At 32.5% G+C, this 14470-nt stretch overlaps 1 protein-coding gene across 4 annotated transcripts; it reads left to right on the plus strand.

Annotated features, from left to right (window-relative positions):
• The first annotated feature begins 1842 nt into the window (after positions 1 to 1842).
• LOC111502657 (kynurenine aminotransferase-like) lies at positions 1843 to 12978 on the plus strand. 4 transcript variants are annotated; one of them, XM_074169661.1, is made up of 10 exons: positions 1843 to 2054; positions 2114 to 2163; positions 2212 to 2378; positions 2441 to 2591; positions 5141 to 5377; positions 5875 to 6121; positions 10756 to 10922; positions 11039 to 11225; positions 12578 to 12741; positions 12797 to 12978. In XM_074169661.1, the coding sequence occupies exons 3-10, from the start codon at positions 2212 to 2214 to the stop codon at positions 12857 to 12859; spliced, it is 1383 nt and encodes a 460-aa protein (XP_074025762.1). In that variant the 5' UTR covers positions 1843 to 2054; positions 2114 to 2163; the 3' UTR covers positions 12860 to 12978. The 4 variants fall into 4 exon arrangements, with proteins under 4 accessions (XP_074025762.1, XP_074025763.1, XP_074025760.1 ...); XM_074169662.1 differs by having other exon boundaries at positions 2119 to 2163; XM_074169659.1 differs by having other exon boundaries at positions 1843 to 2163.
• The last annotated feature ends 1492 nt before the right edge of the window (positions 12979 to 14470 follow it).

A 14470-nucleotide genomic window follows, 5' to 3' on the forward strand; every position in this document is an offset into this window, starting at 1 on the left:
TGGAGCTCTTGCTGTCTTCTAGCTAAAACCTGTTCTATCATCACTCATCTGGAGTAACCATTTCGTTGAAGGTCGTTTTTGATGATGCCTAGTTCCTTTTCCAGACCTTCCTTTGTATTACAGAGCCCGAAAGCACGGTCTAGTAGAGTCTTGATGATTCCTCTCTTATTCGATTGATGTTGGTTGGATTTTTGGTTCAGATACTGTCCTGTGTGAATGGGTTTTCGATATACAGATGTTTTCCATTTAGTGTCGGTCCTCTTCACCAATACCTCTAAGAAAGGTAATTCGTTGTGGACTTCCTTCTCCATTATGAATGGAAGGACTAACGTTGTTGATGTGCTTCAGGAAAGTGTCTAGTTCTGCATTCCCATGGTTCCATATTATAAAGTTGTCGTCTACGTATCTCAACCAGACTCGGGGCTTCTTGTGGGCATATATATTAGCTATAACCGGTGAAAGTGGCGATCCCATTGGCAGTCCCTCATCTTGCGTAAAGAAATTGATATATGGAATCGGTACCTCTGGCGTAAAATGAATCTATTGAAAATACTTATCCCACACCTGAACAAAAATACTGCCTTTTAACGAGCGTTTCGCTAAGTTAACATAATTGGAACATCAGTAACACTATATTAATGTAACAGTAAAATTATATTAATGAATGTTGAGAGTCAGTATTTTTGTTTATTGATAATAATAATAATGTGTGGAAGAATGTTTTCAATAGATTTGTTATTAATACAATCTTATCACACGTTAATGAATGATACAACAAGAAAGGCTGTTTTCTCCGATCTACATACACCATTTTCGAAAATATTTTGTCTGTGTAATACGAAAAAAAAATCACTGCTGATTTGCCGGTAGTGGAACAGCACTCCAAGACGGTACCCACGTTATCGCCTTCAAAAAGAACCATGTGTGCGATACAGCATAGAGTTACTGTTAACTATCCAGTCTTCAAAACAATAACAGTTGACCAGATTCATAACTCACTACTTCGAGGCCAATCACAGATGAGCAAATTTATAACTTCACAGTTGTGTTTTAGTTATGTTCAATCGCAAGTAAGCCTTGAAAATTTCCTTTTTCCTCAAACGATAAAATTATTCATTGAACTGACATTTCGTGATGAAATATATAATTTCTAACGGAAAACAGGAATAAAAACATAGAATCGGGAAGTATATAACGATACTTCCCACCAGAAATTTGTAATGTGGGAAAAAAATGACACATTTTGAAAGTGCATCTTTCTGAATCTCCAGAACTTCAATAGGTACTCTACTCGACGCGCGTTTCACCAACCAAATAGGCATCTTCAGTAGATAAAGAAAATTTTTATTTTGAAGTGAGTATTCCTGTTTAAGTCATAGAAAAAGTATTGTATTCTCCACTCAAAAAATGGGTTTGGGTTGACAAACTTCATTCTCGCCTGTTCAAATTCAAGAACAAGATCTTTCCCAATAACCAGAACCTGTGCCAGAACTTCAATACTCTTCAAGACGCGCATTTTCCCAACCTAATAAGGGTCTTCAGGAGATGAAGAAAACTAAAGAAACGCGCGTCAAGAAGAGTAATAAACTTCTGGTGATTGGAAAAGGTGCTTCTTTTTTGGATTTATTTTACGCCAAAGGTTCCAGTTTTACCTTCACTTCTATTGAACAGAACATTTTCATTTCGACAAAACAATAATGAAAAAGTTCAATCTTATTCAGACTTTTTGACGAGCACTGTATAATTCGTGCAGCAGAATCACAGTATATTAAGCTTTCTACAGTGCCAGAATCAGCTGACCTTCTTTATCAGTTACTGACAGTTGATAGAGTGGTTGTTGGAAGAGAAATACCAAGCAATGGTGGATAATTTTGATATTCAGATTTAGACAATGATTCAGTTATCAGTTTATTAGGGATTAGTTCGAGCTATGATACGTAGATAGAGACAGTGTCGTTGTATTTTGTAAAAATTCACTTTAAATTTGTGGTTAACTGGATATGTGCGAGTGAGAAGCAGTGCTATTTGGAGGGTCAATTACAATTTTTAGTTGAGTATGTGAAATTTGAATATTCATGTTTAGATTGTTTATTAAATATATTCCTATGGTCAGTGTAGCAGCGCTATAACCTTAACATTGAAGAATTTGAATGGGAATAGAAGGTAAATTGTGCATCCTTACATATATTTTCAACATATGAAACTTTTCAGATGTTATTTCCGAACGTGTTATTAAACTCTACCAAAAACTTGAAAGCAAGCACAAGTTTTGTCAAATTGTTCCTTCGATCAATTTCGACCACTCATTCAAAAATGTCTGAAGTTGATAAGAGGTTCACTCTACCCCAACGATATGCTGGAACAAAAGAAAGTGTATGGTATGATATTAAAAGACCTGATAACTCATCAACAAAGTCACATATGTTTTGATTCACTCTAGGACGGAATACATACAAATGGCAATAGACTATAAACCGTTGAATCTTGGACAAGGATTTCCCGACTATCCACCACCTCAATATATCATGGATACTTTGAGCAATGTTGCAGTTGGAGAGGACTACATGCTTCATCAATATACTAGAGGATTTGTGAGTAAATGTTCACCAATATTTCTTATAATTTTCCATACTTCGTCTGTAAATTTTGCCAGGTACCAGGTAAAGGAAGAAATGCATACATTGCAAAGTTCAATTCATTGGACTATAGCAATTCCAGGAGTCTTATTACATCACATTTAGATAGAAAGGGCAGATTAGTTTCCTACAATTGAGGCAACAGAAAATTACACATGTGTCATCAATATAATATGCAATAAAACATATTTCTTAAGTGAAAAACAAAGAAAGGATTCATGTTTGGATGGAAATTTGTTAGATTGTGACTAATTAATGATGTATTACTGTTGTTCGATACTTTAAATTGACTAATCGAAAAGTATGTATGAATTCAATATTTTTATACTACACAAATATTTGTTTTCACAACTAATAACCTGTTGGCATTTCATATTTCACGATAACTAAATTTATATGGTAATTATAAATTTTAACCTCAAATTTGTAATGGTTCTGTCTAATGTTCAGCAGTAAGAAATATATTTGAATTGCCAGATAGTGTAGCTGAAAAAGGAATATAAAATATAATGCATTTACAGAAAAATTAGTAAAGTGCTGGAGAATTTCATGAAATTGTCTGAAAATATTAATATTTTAGTTTCCTTCTAGTGAATTTCTAAAATAAAAGTAGTTGATCATTGAAAGATCAAGTAGTTCGGAGCAGTAACCATGTCATTTCATTTTCATTACTTGTCGAATTATATCTGTTTGTTAAATTAATGACACATGCATAACCTTGCATTGTCCCAACTAGTCCCAAGTGAAAAAATATGAACAGGAAATATGAATTTGGAAAATGTAGTTAAATGGATACAAATTTGTCTACACTTTGTCTTACAAATTCAATACAATATCCTTCATAAATGTGTCTCAATTATTCAAATTTTAGCATAATGTATTCACAAGTATGCCATTTTAGAATTAGGAGGGAGAAAAAGTTGAATTTTGATACCATTTTGACAATAGGACTGAAACATAATATATTAACAATAATCATTTGATTGTTTTGAAGTTGATAGTAATAAAATATATGATTGTAGTCAGCTGAATGAAGAAATGAAATCCTGGATGATAAATAACATACTATCAGAAATAATTAGCTTTTTTTATTTGTAAACTTTCAGATCAAATACAAAAATATGGTAAAAGATATAATTTTCCATAGTCAAATTATCTCAGAATCCATAAATCTGACACACAGCTGGTTCACTTTGTTAACTGGATCAAGATTAATAATTGTTTGATGAAAGTCTGACACAAATAGAAGAACCATCTATTTGACTGAATACTACTGAATTTAAAGTGATACAAATCTATTGGTCCTCTTTAACCAAGAAAGTTGACTTGGAATTGGTAGATTAACCGATCATCCACCAATTACTAACTTAGTTTCTTAGTGAATTTGAGCTGTATGTAGTGGTCCTAACTATATTATTTACAAAGTTTCAGCATTCGTTTTTTTATTTAAAAGAATTCAAATCTGCTTCTTGAGTTGCAAATAATTTATCATATATAATAATTGATCAAATGAGAACTTGCTCGTTAATGAATATGCTCAATATTCATACAATTTTTTTTGTTAATTAACAAATGTTTGGTTCAAGGACAGATGTTATCAAATTGAACCTAAACCATCTCCTTCGAATTGAAATAATTTTGTTGTTCTACTGAATGAATAGTTACATATATAATAGTAAGTTTCTTAATGATAACCTATGCCTTTTATTGTTGGTATTTCTTTCAAACTCTTCTCGTATCATCTCTTCAGTTGAATAACAAATGACATATTCTACATTAAGACTTATCTTAAGACAATATTATGGTGGAAGTTCTAATTTAAAAGTTATGATTTCAACACAGTTCAACGTTTAATACAGAAGAAATAATTTTACATATTCAGTTTAACATGGTCAGGATTACTGTGAATGACATTAAAAGTTGACTTGAATTCAATGAGAAATATAAATTAGAATTGCAAAATGTATCATGATTCATGATGAAATTGGAGGAATTACATTAAAAGAAGGGATGATTTTTCAAAAATTGGGTCATAATTGGAAAATCAGAGTACTTTTGCTGACCTTCAAGTAGTTATTTCTGCAACTGTATTTGTGCTCTATGGGAGAGCTAAAAAAATCGGGGATTCGCTGTATATCTAATTAAAGTGTATGTCCTCGCAAGGACCCTTTCTTACCCTCACTATTGACTTCCAATAAGACGTGTGGGTTAAAATTCTGATAATAAAAACAGTGAAATTTTTTGACGGTTAGAATTTGTCAAGATGTTACTGCTTCCTGCTTCATAAAGATCGTCTATCAAGAAACTTTGACTGGTTGCATACCCGGAAAAACAACCCAGCAATCTAGTTTGATCATACATCTTGAAATTTTATTTTGAATAATGTATAGTCATTACAGATGATAAAAATGATTTTCGTAATGCCAATTCTGTGCTGTCTTACTTTCAAATTAAATTCAGAAGTGAATGTTTTTATCTACTTCATATTTTATGAACTATTGTAGGGTCATCCAAGGCTTGTGGCTGCTCTCTCCAAACTATATTCCAAATTAATTGGAAGACCTATCAATGAACGAACTGAAATTCTTACAACTAGTGGAGCATATGAAGCACTTTTTTCAACAATCATGGGACATACAGAAGTTGGAGATGAAGTTATAATAATAGAACCTTTCTATGATTGCTATGAACCTATGGTTAGATATGCAGGAGGTATACCCAGATTCATTCCTCTAAAATTGGTAGGTATATTAAAGTTTTTTTTTCAAATCAATAAGAAAACATCTTGTTAGATACTAATAATTTCTGTTTTTCCTGACAAATGGGATGAAGGAATATATTTTTCAAATATAAAAAAATATTATTTTATAAATAAAATTGTTCTCTTTCCACTGTACATTTTACAATAATCTGGAACTGTAGTAACCAGGTAGAATTTGATGCTAAGAAAATCGAGGCATTATTTTTCTTAAAAAAAATGTGACGGAACTTGATATAAAGTCACACTGAAATTTCACACATACAAAAATAAAGAGAGTATGTATATAAAAACTCATTGGACCAGACATAAAAGAGAATCGCATAAATGTACAAATTCAGTATATACAGTAATAACCAAATTATTATCAACAATTTTAAAATTCTCATATACTTTAGTGTCATCTAGTTGCTGTAGTGTTACACCTCTTCATTTATTTCATTTCATAAGTAATAATTATTTAATGTACTCTTGATGCAGAGAGAAGTAACAGGAAGACTTCCTACATCAGCAGATTGGGCCCTGGATAAAGATGAATTAGAAAACATATTCAATAGTAAAACAAAAATGATTATCCTAAATACTCCTAACAACCCCCTTGGTAAAGTTTTCTCGCAAGAAGAATTAGTCCACATAGCAGATTTGTGTAAAAAATGGAATGTGTTGTGTGTTGCTGATGAAGTGTACGAGTGGCTAGTTTATAAGCCACTAAAACATATCAGGATTGGTAAGTACTAGTGATAAAATATATATGAAATAATCATGATGTACTTGCCGGATTTTTGTGATGGATTCGACTGATACCTGATCGAGAAACATGATTGCATTGAATATACTTTAAATAAATTGATGGATGTAGCTGTTACTACATGGTAAGATAATACAATAATGTATTCGTTTGAAAATGTCGTTATAGGACGAAACTGCAGTAACGTTAGTTATAAATACAAGTAGTAAAAAACTTAGGAAGTTATATTTCTCATTTTATTGCAAGATTTTCACATACCTACATTTTCGCATATGTTTAACTATACGGTAGCCTAGAGTTAAACATTGCTGTGCTCCTTCTAAATAGATTACTTTCAAGTAACTAATGGGTTTAGAAAATCGACTTTTTGAATTTGTTTATGAACTACTCATTTATAAAAGATAAGTCTTTCAGTAAATTTTTGAGTCAACCTAATCTTTCGGTACAAAAACTTGTAAACTTATTTTGATTTCATATAATTGGATCAACTCATATTCGACAAACTGCACACAAACCACATTAATAGAAGGCATTGAATCATATAAAAAAAGTCGTTATTTCAGGAGCACCACAAGGGTTCATTTTGGACCCTTTATGTTTTTAAATACTTATCAATGTAATTTCAAAAACTTGCATTACAAAACTGTTAACAAAATGAATGAATTCCTAATGAGTCGTAAACTTTATAGATGAGATTTCTACCAAAAAATGTAACCCTTGATTACTGAGCCAGATCGAAAGTTTTTTAATTTATTTTTTGCTTTTTCGGAAGCCCTTATATCGATTCCGGCTGCATTTGATTAAGTTGGCTTGATAAAGCTGCAACATGGTTGTTAAGTCAACGTGGTAATGGTTGCACTTGGTACACTTGGTTGTTTCTCTCAAGAGGAAGATGCAAGTGTACTTGCATGCAAATACACTAGTTTGCATCAAATCATAGTACACTTGTGCGATGAGTGGTCAAGTAGGAACTGTCCTTTTTATATTGTCTAACCATTCAGTCTATTCTTGACAAACGGGTTGTTTCTTACTTATTTAACGAGGTACTATAGGTATATAACGGACGATGAACTAGCTTGTGAAGATCACAACATATAATTCAAATTGCGTTTTTATTATATTTTGGGTTAGTTAAGTTTTCACTGCAACCAAAAGCAAGTTCACCTCTATAGAGAACTCAGAGGTATGTTGAAAAATCCTCGGACTAGTTTTATGAAATATAAAACATATGGGGTTCTTATACATATTGTTGTCATATTTATCCGGGAAAATAGAAATTACTTTACAAAAAATTGCAATTTCTCAAATACAGGATTCGATACAAAGGAAGATTATATTACCATCCATTCTCTAAACTTCCACTTTGCCAGAATTCATCATAATATGTGGGAATAAAAATTGCTTGAGAAATGAAGTACTCAAATGATTTCAGATGTAAAATTAATTTTTACACTATAAACGATTTTCTGAACACTGTCCACTATTATATGTATATTTATTTATTGTTACATCTTATCAACCTCCATAAAACTTTTGAATACTTTATAATGTTTATATTTTCCTATTAATTGAATAGTTTGATATATTTTTAGTATTTGCTTATTCATTACTTTCAATAGGAACATATATATACAGGCTGATTCACGGTGGATGGCACATTAGACGTTTCTGGTGAACCAGACAACGGATCACTTTGAAAATTTAATGGAGGGCATATTCGGACATTCTCTAGCCAACTAAAATATTTTCGACAATGCGGTGTTGCCGCTTCTATTAGAAAGCAGTAGCAACTTTGATTTTTCAAATGGAACACTCTGTATATAATATTATTTTTGGAATCTCCAACAATTGCCCGACAACTTTTCTTGATATTTCCCTATACCTATCTGTTACCGTTTTCGAAATAAAAATTAATTTCAATTTTTTTCTTCGAAAATCATGACTTCTAAAAATGCCGATATCTTTTAGTTAAGTACTATGATATCGAAATTTGGTTTGGAGTTAGGTGATACTTGGACACTTCCCACACGTCAGCCTAATCTCCGTTACTTCAATACAGGGTGGTAAAAAAATACAGTTTTTTCGTTTGCTTGAAAAAGTTGCTGAAATTTGATTATTTTAAATGGAGCACCCTGTATATTATTGAAAATTCGGAAAGCTGCTGAAATTTGCTTTCTTTCTATGTATATCATACCTATACCTAACTAGTCAAGTTTCGGACTTATGAACATTTATTTGTGAAAATGTCCCTTCAGAATGGTATTTCCATTCGGTATTTGGTAAGCAGGCCATGATTACTATTTGACAGTAGCGTTGTGACATTCTCCTAATAATATCGACATTTTCGTCACTTCAGAAGTTGCAAATACCTTCAAAACGATGGAACAAAACTATTCAAACGAAGTTCTTATGAATTTGTTTATTATTTTTGGACAGTGTGACAAAATTATCAGCAGAACATGTAGAAAGTTCAATGAAATGTATCCGAATCTACCGCCAATGAACCTCAAGAAATTTATACGAATTCAGAACAATTTCAATATGTTTGGATAAACTTAAAAAAAGCACCAAGAAACTTGAAATTGGAAATATTGATATGAATAATTATAAAAAAGTAAAACAATCATGTGGAATATTTCAAAATATGTTCGAATCGCTGGCCGTTCACTTCCAAGTACTTTAAAATGCGGGTGTTGACTGCTTTCGTGGTGGCAGATCTGATTTCATTGGGATCCAAATCTTCAAATGTTTGGGCAATCCTTTCTAACAATTCATCTCTCGAACTCACAGGTATTTTGTAAACTTTTTCTTTAAACATTCCCCACAAATAAAAATCTAATGGATTAAGATCGGGTGATCCTGCTGGCTAATTCCATGGTCCCAAGCGCCTCATCCACCGATCGTCAAATAGTCTATCCAGTTCTGCGCTCACTTCTCTTGTGCAATGTGCAGGAGCTCCGTCGAGTGGCAGATTATCCACGAAACTGTCTACAGTATTCTCCAAAATATTCAGGTAGCTTCTGGATGTTAATGACTCCTCGTATATCACGTACCTCAATTTGTTGTCCATCAACATGCAGAAGACATTAAAACTAAATTTTTCTTGAAATCCGGCTTCTTTTGTGGCGTGAGGATTTTCACTGGACCAAATAATGACGATTTTTTCTATTGAAAATCCCTTCTCTCGAAAATTTCGATTCATCAGTCCAAATAATTTTATTTAAAAAAAGTGGATGTTCTTGAATGCGTGTCAACAACATTTCATAAAATTCTACTCTCTGTTGAGGATCTTGAGGCTTCATTGCTTGAATTTTGGTGAATTTATAATCATGCATTTTATGTCTTCGCAAGATTCTTTGAACCGATGAATATTTTATACCCAAATCTTCTTCAGCACTTCTTATCGATGACTCGGGAAATGCGTGAAAATATGCTAAGACATTAATCTGGTTGTCTTCGAAAGTTACGGGTCGAGGCAAGTTTCTTGGTGCTTTTAAAGTTGATCCAAATGCATTGAAATTGGTCTGAATTCGTATAAATTTCTTGAGGTTCATTGGCGGTAGATTCGGATACATTTCATTGAACTTTCTACATGTTCTGCTGATAATTTTGTCACACTGTCCAAAAATAATAAACAAATTCATAAGAACTTCGTTTGAACAGTTTTGTTCCATCGTTTTGAAGGTATTTGCAACTTCTGAAGTGACGAAAATGTCGATATTATTAGGAGAATGTCACAACGCTACTGTCAAATAGTAATCATGGCCTGCTTACCAAATACCGAATGGAAATACCATTCTGAAGGGACATTTTCACAAATAAATGTTCATAAGTCCGAAACTTGACTAGTTAGGTATAGGTATGATATACATAGAAAGAAAGCAAATTTCAGCAGCTTTCCGAATTTTCAATAATATACAGGGTGCTCCATTTAAAATAATCAAATTTCAGCAACTTTTTCAAGCAAACGAAAAAACTGTATTTTTTTACCACCCTGTATTGAAGTAACGGAGATTAGGCTGACGTGTGGGAAGTGTCCAAGTATCACCTAACTCCAAACCAAATTTCGATATCATAGTACTTAACTAAAAGATATCGGCATTTTTAGAAGTCATGATTTTCGAAGAAAAAAATTGAAATTAATTTTTATTTCGAAAACGGTAACAGATAGGTATAGGGAAATATCAAGAAAAGTTGTCGGGCAATTGTTGGAGATTCCAAAAATAATATTATATACAGAGTGTTCCATTTGAAAAATCAAAGTTGCTACTGCTTTCTAATAGAAGCGGCAACACCGCATTGTCGAAAATATTTTAGTTGGCTAGAGAATGTCCGAATATGCCCTCCATTAAATTTTCAAAGTGATCCGTTGTCTGGTTCACCAGAAACGTCTAATGTGCCATCCACCGTGAATCAGCCTATATATCTACATCTTTGTATATGTTGAGATCTTCAACATTTTTTAATGTCAGTATTGTACAAAACTTGGTAACTTAAATTACGTTCAGTGAATTCTAAATCATTTACATATACATATACTTCCTTTTTAATCATTTGCTTCATTTGATTTTTCATTTTTGAGTTATTGAAAATATAAAGGGTAATTTTTTCAGCTACATTACCTGGAATGTGGGAAAGAACAATCACAATTGGATCTGCTGGAAAAACATTCAGTGTTACCGGTTGGAAAGTGGGATGGGCATATGGTCCAGCAAATTTAATGGTTAATTTGCAAATGATTCATCAAAATAGTGTTTACACTGGAGTAACTCCCATACAGGTGTTTATGCCAATCACAGTTATATAATTGACAATAAATTCGATTATTTTTTCATTGTTGAATTGTTTTAATTTTCACAATGAAGCTTAGAAATTAACTGGAATTTCTTGTTATAGGAGGCTACTGCAATCGCTTTTGAAAAAGAAATGGAACGTCTTGGATCAGAAGAATGCTTTTTCAGATCTCTCCCAAAAGAATTGGAAGCTAAAAGGGATTACATGGCAAAGTTTTTAGTTGATGTTGGGATGCGGCCAACGATCCCCGACGGGGGATACTTCATGATTGCTGACTGGACTCCTTTAGGTAATTTCTGTTTCTGTTGAATCGGTTTTCATGTTATGTGAGCCGTCGCACTTGTTCATTTCTCACAAGTATCTACATATTAGCAAAGTTTTTTTGACAGAATATGTATCTGCTCATTTGGTCGAGGCCTCAAATCAATATTTTTGGGGCATTGCAAGATTGTGGACACTCCTACCTGAGGGGCAGATGTGTTTTGACAAAGTGACAGTAGTGTAAATGTCTCCTTGCACATAGGTAAAACCAAAATGAAAGTAGTAGCTACATTTTTTGAATTTAGTACCTAACGCAACAATTGACTGTAAATTCATATGTTTGTTGAAGAGAATCTCCAAATTTATAGTGTTATAGATATTTTCATAATGCTTCTGCCTGCGAAGTTATTTGGCAAATTTTATACATCTGCTAGAAGCCATATATTTTCAATAAACTGTTGTAGCCAAATACAGCTATAGCCACTTTTGTAGCTTTTTTGCGGAATAACTTTACTTGTTTTGAAATTCTATAGGTGATAATTAGTTAACTTGTACCCCAAATGTACTTATCTTTAATTTCAATTCCTACCTATAAACTAGAGATGAAACGGAAGAAGCAGAAGGGTGGTCCAATTTGTACATTTCGTTGATAAACGAAAGTTAACAATTGTTTTATTAGTTGACTTAATGTATTGATTGCAGTGTAAAATTATTTTGTGATTACTGATTGTATTTCGTTAATGTTACTAACTGAATAAAAAAATTATTTACCTAAAAATATATATTTTTAAATCCGGCATTTGGCCGGATAGTATATAGGCCGCCGGATACTTTCTGGATATCTCTTTCATCTCTAGTATTAACACATTCATGGATACTGGAATACTTCATTTCAAATGAAACTCTCTCAGCCAGGCAAGTTGAACAAGAAGTCTGGAATATCTAGAGATTTTGTAAAAACAATAATTTCAACCACTTACATTTTACGTGGTTCGAGACCAATTTTCAGAAACACGCGAATTGATAACACGCGAATATGATAACACATTCCCAAAAGAATATAATTCAGAATTAATGTTTAAATTATACCCTATCGAAAGTAGTGAATTCAAGTTGCATTTGTTGTTTACAAACACGTTTTCTTCTTCTTCAGCTATGTTCGTACTAAACTCTGTCAACTTAGCACTTGATATGTATATTGATGAATTGAATTATATGACTATATATCTCAATTTATATGACTATATAAAGAAATGATCTAATGCACAAAGAGCCGATGTGATGTCATTTGTTTACATAGGAAAGGCATGGAAGAGACAAACATTGACAATGTTGATATTGGAAATTTCACCTTTGAAATATGTTTATTTGAATTTTCAGAATCTCAAATAAATCTTGAGTCAGAGAAGGATGAATACAAAGATTATAGGTTTACGAAGTGGATGACAAAGAATATTGGAATTCAAGGCATTCCACCTTCTGCTTTTTACAGTGTTCCTCACAAAAATTTGGGTGAAAACTATGTTAGATACAATTTTATCAAGGTGAGTATTTGTGTTATAAAAAAACTGTTTTCACTGGTATGTCTATTATTTGCAGAAGGATGAGAATTTGAAGAAAGCCAGTGACATTTTAACTAAGTGGAAATCTAGTCTCAAGTGAAATATATTGTTCACATTAATTATAGGATAAACTGACGATATTTTAAGAAAAACTTGGTGCTCAACTTTTTAACAGAAAGTACGTTGTTATTGAAAGAATATATTTTGTTGAATGAAAAATGTGTTTTTTTGCTGTCAGCACAATCGACAATTATGGTCTTTAACAATTTGGTTAACGTATTCAAAAAACACTTTATTGTGGGATTTTCACTAAACGATTTCACAAAAACGCAACACGTGTTTCGCCATACAATGGCTTCTTCAGACGTGTCTTTACTAATTCTACATATTCAATGCTTACTATACCTTATTCTACAATTTGAAGTACCTACATTTCAAGTACCTAACTTTTACTTAAGTTTGTAATGAATTAAATTTAGTGTCCGACCGAAACCGAATTTCGGCAACGGTATCAGTTTCGGCCGAAACCGAAACTTCCTTTCAAGGATTATATTTTGAGGGAAATATAAAGAAAACGTTATTATAATCAGTGAGTCTTTATTTTTATCTTTAAATCACAACGTTATGTAGTCCTCGACGTTTTTACTTATTGATAATCAACATAACAACCCCTTATTTAAGAAAAAATATTGCACCTTAAAAATACTTAAAATAGGTGAGGCGTTTATTTGAGTAGGTGTAGATTCTTCTTTTAAATAATAATAATGGTTTTTCAAAAATATTAAACATAAAATTACTTATTTAAGTTGTTACCTAATATCACAATAGGTACTTAATATTTATGTAATAAACCAAGTAAATCACAAAATAAGTCACGACATGATTAGGCACCTGGACGCGGCAAAATGTCTTCGTTGCTTGTATGAAATTCATCGCGCCGAACATGACCGATCACAGCACGAGAACTCCCGAATGCAGTTTCGGTCGTAGTTTCGGCAAGTTTGCCACCGAAACCCGTTTTTTTGCCGAAACTCGACCGGAACCTAACTTTCGGTTGGACACTAATTAAATTACCTGAGCTTATGTCCCAATTTCCACATTTGAAAAAATATTTATTATCGGGGAGTTTTCAATTCTAATTGATCATTCAGTAAATTACCCGAATTTCTGAATCTATTGATTTCTAAACATTCTAGAAGATTGAGTTTCAAAATGTTTCTCTTCTAAATGTAACACATCGTATTCATGATTGATCTCATGTCCTTCTGCTAAAAGGTGGTTTGAAAATGTGGAATTGGTCTTTCTATTTACAAAACTACTTCTATGGTCTTTATTTCTTTGAGAAAAGGTTCTCCCTGTTTGGCCAATATACAGTTTTGGGCAAGAGCCACAAGTCAGCTTAATGTGCTCCTGATCTATCCGACACCGAAGTATTGTCTTTAATAAATTTACTTAGACTATTATTCGTTCTGTAAGCTACGTTTACGTATTCTTTCTTCAAAAAAACGGACAATATCATTGGTTGGTTCACTGTAAAAATTCCTATAATTGACGTTATCGCGTCTTGAATGGATAATGGAGTCTATAATATCTATCGTTGTTAACCGCGTTTGTTTGATCAAAGTCAGCTCTCTCTGGAAATTACTCTCAGACAGTGGAATATTCAATAGTATGTGAAGCATCCTATTGAATATAGCAACTTTATGCTGTA

This window comes from Leptinotarsa decemlineata, unplaced genomic scaffold (assembly GCF_025532065.1).
Source record: "Leptinotarsa decemlineata unplaced genomic scaffold, Ldec_3_MD MMD2_P_RNA_scaffold_5, whole genome shotgun sequence".
Classification (NCBI taxonomy): Eukaryota; Metazoa; Arthropoda; class Insecta; order Coleoptera; family Chrysomelidae; genus Leptinotarsa; species Leptinotarsa decemlineata.